Below are 16968 nucleotides of genomic sequence, written 5' to 3' on the forward strand. Positions count from 1 at the left end.
GCCCCGCATCGGGCTCTCTGCTCAGCGGGGAGCCTGCTTCCTCCTCTCTCTTTCTCTGCCTGCCTCTCTGCCTACCTGTGATCTCTGTCTGTCAAATAAATAAAATCTTAAAAAAAAAAAAAAAAGAGAAAAGGAAAGGACATTTGAAGAACTAAGGTCATGTGAAGATGGAGACAGAGATTAGAGTGGTCAGCTACAATCCCAGAATGCCAAGGCTTGCCAGAATCTGCCAGAAGCTAGGAAGAGGCTAAGGAGCATTCTTCCCTGAAGCCTTCACAGGGCGTGTGGCCTGTTTTCACATGTCTGTCGCCTCCAGAAATGTGAGAGCACTGGGAGCACAGTGTCTGTTGTTTGAAGCCACACCATCTTGTGGTAACTCCTGACGACATCCCTGGGAAGCTCACACTGGAACCTCAACCTGTTCACACAGGCGCAGAGTGAGAACATGCTGGCGTTCTTTCGCAACCCCTCCTGCCACGATGCTTGCGATGCTTGTGCCTGCTTCCCCAGGGACATGGTTCAAGGAGTACCTGAGGGCCAAGAAGCCATGCTTAAAAGCAAAACCAAAACTTCTCAGGAGGCTGGGCTTCGGTCAGTTCCTCACAGCCAGTTTTGGTTTGAATTACCCTCCTGTTACAAGGAAGCCTGAGCTGGATGGAGAGGATATCTTCTCCTCCCTTGCCTCAAGGACTTTAAGTGACGGTTTTTCTTGACCCATCCGTGTAGGTCCCTCTGCCAGCCAGAAGGAGTCCTGCCTTGGAGCTACTGCCTGTTGTAGTGCTCAAGGCATACCCTACATTTGTTTTGTTTTGTTTTGTTTGGGCTGTTTGTTGGCTTCCAGGAGGGGATCTGATGCAAGGGCAACTATTGTTGTATTTTCCTTTGCGTCTTTCCCTGAGGAGAGGTACCAAGTTCTGCTGCTGCGAGTAGCTAAGAGGCTGAGACTCTCTCCTATCTTGAGCCAGTGTTGCAGATGGTGATGAGGCCGCCACGGTTGGGTAAGTGCAGGCAGACTTTCACTCCACACCACTGGGGGCAGGAGGAAATCTGCCTTGGCAGTTGTGCTCACAGACACCAACAAGCTCATTTCTGGCTGTCTCCAAAAGAGTGGGATTTCTCCTCCTTGCTCGTCTACTTATTACTCGTGTTGGAAAGTTTTAGGAGATGAGGGTTTGTTTGTTTGTTTCTGCATGTAATAAATGCTCAGGGAAAAAGAAACGAACTGTCTTGAGATTGCCTCTCAGCTTACCATTTGGGGAGGATCATTGGAACTTAAAAATTTGTGTCTTTTTTTACAATAGACATCTTTTGTGGTTATCCCTTTGGCAGGCAATCACCAGTCCAGGTGAGCCAGTGTTTACAAGCTATGCTCTAAGGATAAGCTGTTGAAAACACAGAAGTGCAACAACAAAAATGGACCTACAATTAAATTAACTTCTAATACAGGCAACCGTTAGTTAAAAAAGCAACATGATTTGATTAGAGCAAGTTTAGCTAAATGAGAGAAACCTGCGGCCTCCGTTCTTATTGCTCTGCCGGGGTGTAGATAGTAGAAAAGAGGTGACTATGGGTTCTCATGGGAGAGGTCAAAAGGAGCGGCTTGAGTGAAATTCCCTACAGATAAGGCCTTCTAACGCTGAACTCTCATGGTTCTGTGGAATGGAATCACAGAGAGCCGTTGACAGAATGCACAGCAAGAATACTCAGTGTCAACAATAATCAGACACGGTCTCGGGAGTCAAATGCCAATTCCTTGGATATTCTCCAAGCTCCCTTCCAAGCCTGAGAGTCGAGGAGAGGATGAACCACATTGCTCCGAGAGCAGAAGCGGTCTGCGCATGTTCACCGCTTGAACTCTCACTACCAGCAGCTCTTCCTTACCTGCAGCTTCCAGGTGTCTTCTCCATATTTCGCTTGTGTGGGAGCCTTTCCCTTCAGCCAGAGCTCTTCCTGGACAAGGACTGCGCCTTTCAGGTTCTCTCAATCCCAAGTGCCTGGCACAGTGCATAGGTGACATGAGGGAATCTCAAAGTTTAGCCAGCCCCAGTCAGCTCAATGCCTTCCAGCCCTCTCTACCCTCTCTAAGGGCTTGTTCCACTTCTAATTTTCCAGACCTCTGTTATCAACCCCCTCTGCTTCTTAGAGTTTTCCTCCCTGGGCCCTGAGAAGCTATGGTGGGGAAGCTTCTCATACTCTTAGGACCATTTCTTCTTTGCCTTCTTCTCTTGTCTCCTATGCCCGCTCTCCTAATTTGGGGGCATTCGTCAGACTTCAGACCTTTTTCTCTAACCTGTGTTTTTAAGAAAGTTGATTCATTCCCCAATGTCAATTAATATTTGCATATTGGAATAACTTTTTAATCTTTATCTCTTTCACTGAATTGTGTCCCAAACTTTAGGCTTTCATTTTTCTTATATTGTTTCAATTCCTTCATGACTCAAACCCAATTCATTTCATAGAACTCAGCTCGAAAACCTGGCTCCTGGTCTAGTATTTCCTTCGTCTCACCGTTCTGCTGTGGCGTCAGTATGGTCTGAATTGTCAGGTCTCAAAACCACAGTCCACTTGTTGCCTCTCCTTCTTTCCTGAATGGATGATCACTTGTAAGTTGCTTTGTCAATTGTTTTGTGAATTGCCTTGTAGTCAGTTTCTCCTTCCTCTGCCTTTCTTCCCTTTTCTGACCCTGAATCGGGGACTTGACCAAATATTTGGATTAATACCATGACCCTCTAATTGAGTGACTAGCATTCCATTTCACTCCCTCAGTTCTATACGGATTAAAAAAAAAAAAAAATTAAAAAGAAAAGAACAAAAAATCCCAGCAGCTTTCATCTATTTTAAATACTCCTTTTAGTAACTGTCACTCTCTCTTCCTGGCAGCTCTACCTGGCATTAAGCCCTTGACATTTTTGGCTCAACCTGCATTTCCAGTGTAGATATGGTACTCCCAGTACCCCTCAACAAGCTCTGTGTGTGTGAACCTCTGAGATTATCTCTAACATTTCTTCAGGGCCTCAAGAGTAGCTCCAACTCTCCAAAGCCCACTCATCTTAGAAGTATCCTTCCACCCGTCAGCTTCCATGGTTTGGGCATTTCCATGCAACACCTTTCACATCACTTCTTGCCATTTTTCGTGTGTACAGAATTTTGGCTTTCTGACTATGATACCATGTCTTCAAGGGCAGGAACCCTTTCTTACTTGAACCTTTTTCTTGATTCCGCACTTTGATTTGAATTGATTCCCTAACTTGAAGACTTGCAAAACAGTGGCAGCATAGTGTTTGTTGGCTAAAGAGTTGAGATGCAATTTGAATTTAAGTTAAACTTGAACTGAGGTTAAATAGACTATTGTCTCCTAATGCCTAGCTCAAAGACCACACAGTCAAAAGAAACAGCTTCCCTAGTGACCTGGCGGAGAGCAAAGGCAGGGCAGCAATCTGAGCAGGACTTTTCACCAATCTAAAAAGAGTATCTTTTGCTTCCTCTCTCTCTCTCTCAAGCCTGAGAACTTGTGAGTGAGAGTCCCTTCATGACTCTTCGTAGAGGCGCCAGAAAATGTTCTTGAATCTTTTTTTCCTATGCTGTTCTGTTCTGTTTTATACCACGATGACATCTCAACTGCTAGGGTGTGTTCATGGGCTGCATTGTTAAGAATTACCCAGAAATTAATTAAGAATTATCTGGAAATAAAGAAATTCTGCTAAACTGATTAAATGATTGAAAACTGATTTTTTTCTGCTCATGCTCTTATGTACCCCTTTGAGGGTAGCTTGCCTGAGAACAGATAGCTACAATGAGCATCTGTCTGAGGAAAGCTCCAGCCCAAACAGCTCATACGTAAGGAATATACAATTAAGATAAAAATGAAAAGCCGTGCAGCCCTAGACAGTAAGATACTTAACATCCAGACCAAGGTGAATTTTAAAAGGCGAGACTGAAGAGGAGGTATGGTTGTTTGAACACGTTCATTTCATCTCATGGTGAAGAGTCATCTCTATGCTCTTTTGGCCAAAGGAGAGCCTTACATATGGATGCTTTATAAATTATCATTGAGTTATTTAATTTTGGTAATGTACTCTATAAGTTCTCCAAATAAACTCTTTCAGGCTTTGCCAGCATGAATAGAAAAGAATTCATACTTTCCTAATATTGAAGGTTTCCAGAATCTGCTCTTTCAGAAAATGTCATTTTCCTAAAGCACCCAGAGGGCAAAGATCTCATTGAGGTAGACTGGCCTTTTGAGAGAGTTTGGTGAGGGGCTTGGGGTACCTATGCAAATATTCTTTGGGGAGACAACCTTGTAAATAATCCTACTAAAGAGATATTCTTTTAATCTCCCATCTCTTGTGGAAGCACTTCCTTCCACATGCACCTTCGCTCAAGCAATTTTAAGGGGGCGGGTGATGTCCCCACCCCGTTAGCAGCCCATTCCACTGTCAGTGACTTAAACTGATGAAAATTTCTTTCTTATTTGGGGCCAAAATTATTAGCCAAATTAAGTTTTCTGTTTCTCCAATAGACAACGGAGTCAACTTGGGGGCCAGTACTCTCAGAGTATGATGCTAAATTGCCATGCATGCACTCATTCATCTGTCCATTCAGGGAACAGTCGTAATTGGTTATAAATAGTTATGAACACTCATGAAACACACACACACACACACATACACGCAAACACACACAAAGAAAAAGAAAATTATTATAAGGACCTAACACAGTTCAAAGAACTCTTGTTCTAGCACAGAAGACTGATGTGTATGTAACCAGTTACTATACCAGCGTGGAGGTAGGTGCTATTAACACTAGTTAATAGCAGATAACAATTAAGGCAAGAGGAACAGCTGAGAGCAGTTAGGAAAGGCTTATCTCCTTGTGTTGAAGGCAGAAGAACGTAAGGCCACTTAAGGAAATATTTTTGACCCAGGACAGTTTCTTTGAGCTCAAGTAGAAATTGAGATAGAGAGAAAATAAGATTAGACAAGATAAAGTAAGATCAGAAATGAGAGATTAGACTCTCAGAGCCCCTGTGAGGACCTAGTCATGGAGAGCACATGTATTATTTCTGTGACTGAGGCAGGAGGGACCAGATCACAAAGGGTTATATAGTCCACGCTAAGGCCTTATAAATGGTGGGAGCTTTGAAGTCTTTCCAGCAGGAGTGTCATGATCACATTTGGTAATTCCTTGTTCAAGAGATTCTTCTGTACAGGTGAAGGGCTCATTCCTTCAGCCAGTATTATCGGACTGCCAACGGCCCACCGGCCACGGCTCTAGAGACTGAAGGAAAGTAGTACGCGATGTCAGTCATTTTAGTGATATTCTTACGTACCATAGCAGCTGATGATCTAATATAAATGAATACATTATATGGTATGTTAGGTGGGATTGAGTGCCCTGGAAAAGAGGAAAGTTGGGCATGCTGGAGAGAGAGGCGCTGCTCCCGCAATCTGCACGAGGCAGTCTCACCAGAGAGCAAGGGAAGTCTCTGGATATGGGGAGGCGCACCCTGGCAGCAAGGTCAGTGCTTGGGCAGTGGATCTGAGAAAGAAGCCCACAGGCCTGGGAGCAGGCTTAGGGCCGTTTAAAGATTTCCAGAGTCCCAGGATCCCAGACTGCAATGGGTGGTGGGGTCAAGAGCTCCAGAGGACACTGTCAGCTTTGCAAATGCTTCAAACTGCAGGGAGAGGCATGGCCACTCTTGGGTCTTCTAAAGTATGGGGCGCAAGACAAATGTCTCTCTTGCCTGGGCTACTAGACAGCCTTAGGATTTTATTCTCAGTGAAATGTTGAGTCATCAAAGGATTTTGAGCAGGAAGCTCTGCTTCAGTATAAGGAGGAATGACAAGATTTAAGGTGATAGCAGTGGGGTTGTAAAAAGAAAAGGCATCATCCAGAAATATCCCAACACAGAATTAACAGGACTGGGGGATGGACTGGATTTTCAAGATGAGAGATGTGTGAGTTTAAGATGACACACGCAAGATTCTGGCTTGAGGTGGCTGTTATTATTATTATTGGCATTATAGGAAAAGGGGGCACAAAGAGTTTTAATAAAGCGTCCAGGGTCTTAAAGGCTCATAATTTCTAGACCCAGGATTTGAGCTCAAATGTGTCTGACTTTAGAGGTTGAGATCTTATCCATTGCACAGAAGATAGTACTCCTAGAAGGTTGGAAAGTACCTTCCTAACAGTGTCTATCTCTCTCTTGGCCAAAGAAGACATTGTACAAGGAAAGTCCCCGCAGATGGGCAAAGAGAGGGAAGTTACAGCCGGCGGGGGAGGGGGGGGGGGTGAGCCAGACATCCTTTCTGTTGCCAGAGCATGTTACATGCTCTTGTTTTGAGCTCCAGAAATGCTGATGCTGGGCAAGTGCAGCATTAGGATGATACCTTGTCTGGGTACATTTGCATTTCAATAAGGAGCAGGGTCTTCAAGTCCAGCTAAGGTCCAGCATTTCCCTATGGAAAGCACTTGATGGGGCTCCCAGTTGATACCACCTGATGTGTCCCTCCCTAAAATGAGAACAAGACTACAGCCCACTGTGGACCTCACAGTCTCTTCTAGCTACGGCCTCATTGCTCGCTCCCATTATAACACTCTTCTCTGAAATGCTGCCTGTATTCTCCTGTCTCTGCACCCTTACCCTTATTTTCTCTCCACTTTACACCGACTCTCATCTGCACAAATCCCCCCCCCCCGCCCCGATGTCCTGCTTGGCAGGCTCACTCATGACCTCCACGCTGCTAATGGCAGCTCTCAGCAGCATTTAGCTCAATGGAGCACTCCCTCCTTATAGCACTGCCTTTTAAGCTCTTTCATTATAATTGAGGTATGGGGAGGCCAACAGATCAGGAGATAACTGCTAGTGGAAAAAAAAAAGTTTGTTGTTCTCAGACCCAGAGAGAAGGAGGCATGCCACACTTTAGGGGCCACACAGGGAGGCATCAGGGTCAGACAGGAGGCAGAGCAGAAGGGGAAATGTGGCTAGAAGTCTTTATTGTGGTTTCCACAAGAAGGAGTGGGCAAGGCAGGGTAGGCAGGCTTCAATTGTCTAGTTTGAAATAGCTCATCAGGATTTGGAACAGAGGGGCTCTCCCTTGTTGTGTGGTACCTGGCCCTGGGGAGGTTAGGGCCATAAAGGAGAAGATTGAAGTTAGGGGTTCTCAGTTGTTTCATTTGCACTTGAAAGGCCTCCCCTGCGTGAGTTGTTTACTATCTCTAGGAACTGGCTAATCCTGGGAGGGACAACCTTGCAGGATCAGCAGGCATCAAAATACAGAAAATAAAAGACTTGATTAATTTCCATCTTTGCCCTTTCCCTGGATCTTCTTTGCTAGTGCCATCCCTCCCAGAGATCCCTGCATGTTGGAATCCCCCACATCTCAATCCTTGGATGCTTCTTTTCTCCTGTGTCTTTTGTGGTGATGTCATGCAGCTCCCTGGCATTAGGTAACAAGTAGCCATTGAGGACTCCCAAATTTCTCTCTACCCCAAACTCTAGACTGTTATCCAATTGCTTACTAAACATCTTCATGTGAATGACTAGAGTCTCAAACCCTGTACTGATTTCTGCTCCTTAATCTGTTTTTTTCCATCTTCTCCAGTTTAAAGTTAGCCCTTTGCTTTTCCTAGAGCTTCAGCCTGAAGGGTAACCCTACGGTCTTGCACACATTTAGTGGCCCACGGAGCTGCTCTCAAGGAACATAGGCTGTGGATGCCATCTTGGTGCTCTCCCTCTGCCCTGCTTCCACTCAGCAGTGGAAAGCAGTGATCCAGAAGAAAGATGATATGGTCATCTGGAGCCCAGATTTTTGTGACCAACTCTAGAGAACACCTCCAGATTGCCTGGCCTTGGTGGCCAATAGGACTTACAGTTCCAGCCCACAGGACTGTATTATTTGCATATATCACTAGTTGCTGCCTAAGGATCTGACTTTCAACCAACCTGAATCTAGGTGCTAAGATCCTCCTCTTTGGGCTACTGACAGGTCTTGGCATATCCTCCACTGCTGGAAGCTATTAAAAAGAAAATCGATGGCTTAGACAAGCACAAAGGTTTGCAGGACAACCAAGAACTGAGGCACGGTTAGAGATCAAGTTTCATTTCCTACATAAGATCAGTTTTTCAAGACTGGGAGAGGGAGTTGTTTCATCTACTGTGTAGAAACACAGAGAGTCAGGCAAAATGAAGTAACTAAGGAATATATTCCAAAGTCTTCAATAAATAACATCGGAAATATTGGACAGCCATACACAATAGAATTAAACTGGACCACTCTTCTACACCATGCACAGAAATTAATTCAAAATGGATTAAAGACTTGAATCTAAGACCTGAAACCAAAAACGTCCTAGAAGAAAACATAGGTGATGAGCTCCTTGACATTGGAGTTGGTGATAATTTTTTAATCTGACACCAACCAAAACCAAAAACAACAAAAGCAAAAATTAAACTTAAAAAGTATCAAACTAAAAAGCTTCTGCACAGCAAAGGAAACCATCAATAAATTTAAGTCAACCTGCTGAATGGGAGAAATATTTGCAAATCATGTATCTGATAAAGGGTTAATATTAGTCCAAAATACCTAAAGAACTCACACAACTCAGTAGTAACGCGCGCACACACACACAGAGTAAAAATAAAAATGGGTAGAGGATCTGATAAGATATTTTTCAAAAAAAGACAAATAACCAACAGGTTCATGAAAAGATGCTCAACATCAGTAATCACCAAGGAAATGCAAATCAAAACCACCATGAGTTATCACCTCACACTTGTTAGAATGGCTAGTATCAAAAAGATAAGAGATAACAAGTGTTGGTGAGGATGTGGAGAAATGGAAATCCCTATGCACACTGGATTCTAAGTTGGTACAGCCACTGTGGAAAACAGTGTGGAGGTTCCTAAAAAAATGATAAATAAAAAATAAAACTACCATATGATTCAACTACCATATGATTCCACTTCTGGGTGTTTATCTGAAGAAAATGAAAATGCTAACACAAAAAGATATATGTACTCCATGTTTGTTGCAGTATTATTTTCAATAGCCAAGACATGAATCAACCTGCTTTCCTGTGTGTACGTGTGTGCATGTAATGGAATATTACTCAGCCAAGAAAAGAATGAAACTTTGCTATTTGCATCAACATGGATGGACCTCAAGAGTATTATTACACTAAGTGAATTAAGTCAGAGAAAGATGAATGCTGTATGGTTTCACTTATGTGTGGAATCTAAAACAAATAAACAAACCAAGCTCATAGATACAGAGAACAGATTGGTGGTTGCCAGAGGTAGGGGTTAAGGGGGTGGGAGAAATGGGTAAACTGGTTTTTTTTTTCCTAGTTTTTTAAAAAATTGGAAGAAAAAATAGGACATAGTAGAGAAAGGTTAATTGCATGCTTGGGCAGCAGAGACATGAAATCAGCTTAAGGCAACTTGTGCAGAAAGCAAACAAGCTTCCCAAGATTAATAGGAATGTGTGAAAAGCAAACAGAGGCTACCTTGAAGGAACTTCTAGTGGCTAAAATTACAGTGATTAAGACTATAAAAGAACAATTATTGGGGCACCTGGGTGGCTCAGTTGATTAAATGGCTGCCTTCTGCTTAGGTCATGATCCCAGGGTGCTGGGGTTGAGCCCCGCTTCAGGTTTCTCACTCAGCAGGGAGCCTGTTTCTCCCCCTCTCTCTGCCTGGTACTCTGCTTGTGCTCTCTCTCTGTCTATGTCAAATAAATAAACAAACTCCTTTAAAAAAAAAAAGAACAATTATTATTATTTTTAAAAGCCCTCAAAATGGATCAGGGACCTAAATATAAGAACTAAAACTATAAAATACTCAGAAGAAAATATAGATGTAAGTCTTTGTAACCTTGGATTTGGTGATGGTTTCTTAGATATGCCACCTAAAGCATAACCAATAAAAGAAAAAATAGATAAATTGGGCTTCATCAGAATTAAATTAATTTGTGCTTTAAACTTAAATTAAAATATTTGTGCTTCAAAGAACGCTATCAAGGAACTGAAAAGACAATTTGCAGAATGAGAGAACGTATTGGCACATTATGTATTTGATACTTTGGCAGTTTCTCAAAAAGTTAAACAAAGAATTACCATTTAGCCAAGCAATTCCACTCCTACATATCCAAGAGAATTGAAAACATGTCTACACGGAAGTTTGTACGTGAATGTCCATAGCAGCATTATTCTAAAAGCCAACAACTAGAAACAGCCCAAATGTCCATCAACTGATGAATGGATAAACAAGATGTATATTCATACAATGAAATAGTATTCAATCATGAAAAGGAATGAGGTATCGATACATGCTACAACATAAATGAATCTTGAAAATATTAAGCTCAGTGAAAACAGCTAGATTCGAAAGGCCACATAGTATATGATTCCATTTTTATGAAATATCCAGAATGAGCAAAACAACAGAGACAGAAAGTATGTTGGTGGTTGCTAGAGATTGGAAGGACAGGAGAGGGGAATTGGGAAATTACCATCAATGGGTAGTGGGTTCCTTTTTAGGGTGATGAAAATAATCCAAAATTAGATAGTGGTGTGGATTTCACAATTCTGTGAATATACTGAAAACCACTGAATTGTACCACTAAATTGTCTGTATTTTAAGTATATATGAATATATGCATACACACACACTCTTTTATTGTATGTCAATTATACTTCAAGAAGGCTGTTGGAAAAAATAAGTTTAAAGAACAAATATATATTTGTATATAATATATTCCTCTCTACAGACCACTTCTCACCTCCACCAGCACCACCATTCAAACCAAACTATCATCTCTGTGAAAACATTCCTCACTGATCCTCCTGCTTCTAATCTTGTCCAACCCACTGTCCTTCCCAAGTCTCTATTGTCTATGCCAAAGCTGAGTCCTCTTTTGAAAATGTAATGAGATCATGTTGTTCACCTGATCCCAGATCCTCTGCTGGCTTTCCATCACACTCAGAGAAGCATCTGACTTAGACGTATGGCTCCAACCAATTTCCCTTGGAAAAATGGTTCCATGGCCAGTAAAATTTGGAAAGTCTCTTTGAAGACAGACTAGTTCACAGTGATATATCCTGTCCCTTTTGCCTCAACCACAAAAAGTCCTTGGATTTGAGAAAGCCTGAGAACAAAGGTAGAAGTGTAGGAGGGCTAGCAGGACCAAAGTCAGGCACCCACTCAGTGTAGCCAGTTCTGTGCTCTTCCTGTCTAAACTTCTTAGTAACATGTAGTTCAAATAATCGGCAAACTTGATCACAACACTCAAAAGAGCCTGACACTCTCCTGCTCAGGCAAATATCAAGTGTTTATTGAGAATCTCTCTCTGCTCTACTGAGCCCTGTCCTTGAGTATCTGACTCCCAGAGTTCAAGGCCACCTGAAGAAGTTGGTGTGCACTATTCATTTGACAGTCATTTGGTTTTCAAGGACCCACTACTGTAAAAACTATGGGAGGTTTTGTGGAGGAGACAAAGAGGCTCAGATAATTACCAGTGTGGGTGACTCATGAGAACAGGTTCGTAGTCAGGAAAGGAAGAAGAGCTTCTGATTTGGATTGATGAAGAACACCTTGCTTCCTCTTACCTCGTCTCCCATCTCCTCCAGGCAACAACTTTGAACTTCTCTTCCTGGGGGTCCACCATGATTCTGCTGCCTCCAAGATGACCAGAAGGCAGTAGGCTCCAGTACAACGGAGCCCCTGGGAGAGAAGCTAAAACTTCTCTTCTAGGGGCTTGTTTATGTGTCATTTTCCTGTTTTCAGGAATGAGCAAGTCACCCAATCACGAGACCCAGCAAAACTGTAGGAAGCGCTGAGACATTCAATTGTCTGTTTCAGATCGGATACAGACCATGTTCCTCCTTCCGCTAATTTTGAGCCTGGGAATGCAGCTTCATCAGACAGCAGGTAAGAACGGGCAAAAGGAGGGGGTCTGAGGAAGAGGAGTAAGCAGTTGCCCCCAGCTGAAGCCGATGATGAGAATGGGGTCCTCATGCTGAAGTCGTTCTCTGACAGGAAGTGGGATTACTCTGTTACGTGCACAGTAAAAAGAATGGTGCCTAGGTGGCCTGTGCTTGCCCATGTCCCTGTCTTACAGAAACAATAACCATTGGGCAGATGAGGAAACTGGAATTCAGAGAAGTTATTTAATTTACCCAAGATTATGTAGTTAATAGACGCCACAGACAAGCTTTCTACACAACTAATGTCCTTTCTGCAAGGACATCAGCTAGGTGATGTTGATAAACAAGCATGGCAGGCAGCTCCTAATCTTCCCCCTTTGGAAGGGGATTTTGGAATTAAGTTTGACTATAGACATATATTCAGTGTTGATACTTGGATATTCACAAAACCAAAAAGTATGATTGATGGATTATGTTGAAGAATTAACCAAAAGATGAGGTGCCCGAGCGGCTCAGTTGTTAAGTATCCGCCTTCAGCTCAGGTCATGATCCCAGGGTCCTGAGATCGAGCTGTCTCTCCCTCTCTGTCAAATAAATAAATGATATCTTTTTTAAAAGAGAGAATTAACCAAAAGGAAAGTATAAACAAGTTGTATCTTGCTTTCTCCTCAAGTTTAAAATTCTTCTCTGCTTTCCACTATACATTATGCAGATGATATCAGTTCAAACAAATATTAATTACCTGCCTAAATTGGACTGCTTTCTCCTCAGAGGTCTTTTTGTTTTTTGTTAAGTCTGATCATTTCCCATCTCCCTAATTAAGGAGTTTTAACTTCAAAGGTTTCTCATAGAGGCTACCTGAGCGGCAAAATGTAACAAAAGGGTCTGAGGATGGAAAAAAACGTTTATTTCTGGGGAGGGGAAGCAGTCCAGGATGAGGATTAAGAAGGACAATCTTTTTTTTTTTTTTTAAAGATTTTATTTATTTATTAGAGAGAGAGAGAGCGCAAGAGAGGAACACAAGCAGGGGGAGAGGGAGAAGCAGGCTTCCCACTGAGCAGGGAGCTCCACATGGGGCTCGATCCCAGGACCCTGGGATCATGACCTGAGCCGAAGGAGATGCTTAATGGCTGAGCCACTCAGGCGCCCCAGGAAGGACAATGTTAACTAGTATGTTTCCCAGGTGTTTTTTTTTTTTTAACAAGAAATATGCATTTATTTGTGTATTAAAAGAAGTATTATGCCCTTACTTGTCTATTAAAAGAAATATAAAAAAATTACACTTGTATGATAAAAATATAAATTTTAAGATATAAGAATTATTTTCAAAAGAATGCTTTCAAAAGCACTTGAAGGCATCAGATTATAGCATCAGGTGCCTGAGGACAGCCGCAGCTCTCAGGGCGGCCACCCTGCTGGCCTCCTCCCCCTCACTGTGCTTGTTCACCCCTAAACTTTCTCACCCCTAAACTTCCTCTCTTTGAGAAAGAAAAAAAGATAATGTGGACTGAATCAATATAATTCTTTATTACCTTCTCTATGTAAATTTATATTTTTAAATTTTAAAAAGAATGCTCATACCAGCATTGTTAATCCTTCCAGAAAAGAAGCCCAAAACAACCAAATCCACATTAATCAACAGGATAATGCATAAATTGTGGTATATGAACAGAATGGAAAAACATACAGCATTCAAATAAATTAATTGCAAAAATATGCAACTACATTTAAGAGTCTTAGTAACATAATATTGATTAAAAAATACAAAAAGATCAAACACGGAATACAACATATAGTACAATGGCCTTTTTATAAACAATATATACCTATAGCTATATATATTGCAATATACCTATATATGTATAATATATGCATATAATGCATGTGATATGCATATCATAATGATATGATATAAGCAGTATATATATGTGTATGTGTGTGTGTATATATGTATGTATGTGTGTGTGTGTGTGTGTGTCTGCTACATACCTAGAGATGTGTGTGTGTATATGATAGAGCTAGAAAATAAGCCAGAGATTAATAAACACAATATTCAGGATGCTGATTACCTTTGGTGGAGATGTATGTCATTAGTAATGTTCTGGTTCTTGGGGTAGGTAATGGATTCGCAGGAGTTCATTTTCTTTGATTTGATATCCTTTAAAAATTTTTTGTAATTTAAACTTCTTTGTTGTAAAAGATGCCACAGGCAGAGAAAACCACATGAAACAAGTGTAAACCATCATGTTGCTGTAAGATGAATGCTTGTAACCAGTCACCCATGTCAAGTGGTAGACCTGTACCAGCCTTCCCTGAAAACATTCCCCTGCCCCAGTCCTACATAACCTCCCCCCAATAACACTCTACTATCTACCCTTTTCTCCATTAAAAAATTTTCCTAAATATCATTAAAAGAAATATTAGTAAGCACTCAGCAAAATATGTTCTTTATAGTTTCTGAATCAGCAAATACAGATATCGCTCATTTTAAAGTGAATCTATATGTTTCATTGGATATGCTGTAATTTATTTAACCAGTCCTTTATTGAGAGAAATTACAGTTATTTAAAAAGCAATCGTTTCTTGCTAGATTAATGCTTGAAAAAATGTGTTTCCTAAAGACTGTGATGAAGGCTGACTCTGAGTATGACCCACATAAACCATTGACCATGAACCCTTTCCTTACTTGCCTGTCTGTGGGTGCTCTGTTCTGTAGTCTACCCAACAGCTTAATTGGCAGAATACATTTTCATTTCATTGTTTAAACATTTATTTATTTTAAAATTGACATAAGCAACATTTAGTCTTTTTAATAGAAACATCTACGAGTTTTTGGCAAACATGTGATCATACAAACAACGCCACAATCAAGATCCAGAACAGTTCCACCACTTGCCAAGCAAACAAACACAAGACACTCCCCAACTCTTAAAGCGAGGTACCCACTGATCTATTCTCTGTCCTATAGTTTTAAATTTTCCAGATAATCACATACATGGGATTATCTGCTACATACCTAGAGATGTGCTTTTTTCTGGCTTCTTTCGCTTAGCATAAAGCAGTTGATTTTGTTTATTCATTCATTCATTCATGAGAGAGAGAGAGAGAAAGCACAAGCAGGAAAAGCAGCAGGCAGAGGGTGAGGGAGGAGCTGCTGGCTCCCCAGTGAGCAAGGAACCTGATGTGGGACTCAATCCCAGGACCTGGGATCACGACCTGAGCTGAAGGCAGATACTCCAACTGAGCCACGCAGGCGCCCCATCATAACGCAACTGAGATTTACCCATGCTTTTATAGTATCAGGAACTCATTCCTTTCTGTTGCTGAGTAGTATTCCCTATAGAGACCAAATTTTGCTTATTCATTCCCCAGCTGAGGGACTTTTGGGTTGTTTCCTGTTTTGGGCAATTATGAATCAAGTTACTATAAGTGCTAATGTATAGATTTTTGTTAGAACATACGTTTTCATTTCACCTGGGTAAATACTTGGGAGTAGGATCGCTGGGTCATGTGGTAAGTATATACTTAATTTTATAAGAAACCAGCAAACCTCTCCATAGTAGCTGGATTTCTTTGCTTTCCCAGCAGCAAAGTATAAGCACTCCAGTTGTTGCATTCCTGGGAGCCCTTGGCATTGACATTTTTGTGTTTTATAAAGTCATTTTAATAGGTGTGTTGAAGTATCTCTTTGTGGCTTAATTTGCATTTTCCTAGTATGTCATGATGATAAGCGTATTTTCACATGGCAATTGGACATATCCATATGCCTTCTTTGGTAAAGTTTGTATTCAAACTATTTGACCATTTTTAATTGGTTTATTCATTTTCTTACTTAGTTTTAGAGTTCTTTGTATAATCCAAATGCAAGTCCTTTAACAGATGTGTGATATGCAAGTATTTTCTCTCAGTCTGCGGCTCATCTTTTCATTCTCTTAACAGTGTCTTTTTTACACAGCAAAGATTTTAAGTTTGGTGGAATCCAGCTTATCCTTGTTTCTCACACGGACTATGCTTCTGGCATCATGTCTGAGAACTCTGCCCAGGCCAAGCGCTCAAAGATTCTCTCCTATGTTTTCTTCTAAACACATGATAGTTGTACATTTTACATTTAGGTTTATGATCCATCCTGAGTTAATTGTCATATAAGATATAAAGAATAGGTTGAAGGTAATTCTTTTTCTTTTCCGTGTGTGGATGTCTAGTTTCTTCAGCCTCTTTTGTTGAAAAGACTGTCCTTTCTTTATTGAATTGCCTCTGCACATGTGTCAAACATCAATTGGTCATATTCGTGTGGGTCTATTTCTGGACTCCATTCTGCGTCTGTTCTCTGCGTGTACCCTTTCCCTCATAGCACACTCTTCTGATATCTGTAATATTGTAACTCTTTTTTTCTTGTGTTTTTATTTCAAAACCTAAGGTCGTCTTGTAACCGAGACACGGTTAAGGGGAAATATTCATTTCTGTATTTTCTCATGTCTTGGAGGAAAAGTAGTTCCAATTATTATTCCTTTTATTCATATTTTTCCTTCTTCCTTCATCCTCCAGGGAGGGATAAAAGCCAGGGGGTCACATGACCATGGTGACACTTGAGGTCACTCTGGGGTGGGGACCACACCTTGGGTCACTCCACTTAACCTATCTTCAGGCTCTGAAACTACTTCTTCAGATCCCTGAGGTATACAAAGCAGAACTATCAGGCTGCAGAAAGGATTTCTAAGAGCTGACATGTCCCCATGCAGTATTCCTACAAAGAGGAGTAGATGAGTCAGGAGCCCAGAGCAGGCTTCTATCCTAAACTAACAACTAGAGCTTTCTGAAGGCCGTGGTTGTGTCAAGCAGACCCCACCTTTCAAGTTCATTAAGTACAGAGTCTGAAAAAACTTCAACTTCTGTTATTAAATGGAAAAAAAATGTATAAAATTAGCTTGAAGGGGAAGCTATCTTGGGAGGTAATGCAAATGATTTGTTTTGTGTTTCTGGAGACGTGACAGGTGCTGACTCCTATAGATGCCTGATTGCAAATAAAAGACAGTTTTCCTACGA

The 16968-nt window shown here is 41.4% G+C and overlaps 1 protein-coding gene across 2 annotated transcripts in view; it reads left to right on the forward strand.

The window, feature by feature from the left end:
* Positions 1–611: 611 nt before the first annotated feature.
* The window catches only part of PDCD1LG2 (programmed cell death 1 ligand 2), a 60549-nt gene continuing 44192 nt past the window's right edge, over positions 612–16968 (forward strand). For both annotated transcript variants that reach the window (XR_009406340.1, XM_059411996.1), the window contains exons 1-2: positions 612–998; positions 11861–11929. Coding sequence is in view for 1 of the 2 variants with exons in the window: in XM_059411996.1 (XP_059267979.1) it covers positions 974–998; positions 11861–11929 (94 nt within the window). In the remaining variant the exon portion in view is untranslated. The remainder of the gene's footprint in view (positions 999–11860; positions 11930–16968) is intronic.

This window comes from Mustela nigripes, chromosome 9 (genome assembly GCF_022355385.1).
Source record: "Mustela nigripes isolate SB6536 chromosome 9, MUSNIG.SB6536, whole genome shotgun sequence".
Classification (NCBI taxonomy): domain Eukaryota; kingdom Metazoa; phylum Chordata; class Mammalia; order Carnivora; family Mustelidae; genus Mustela; species Mustela nigripes.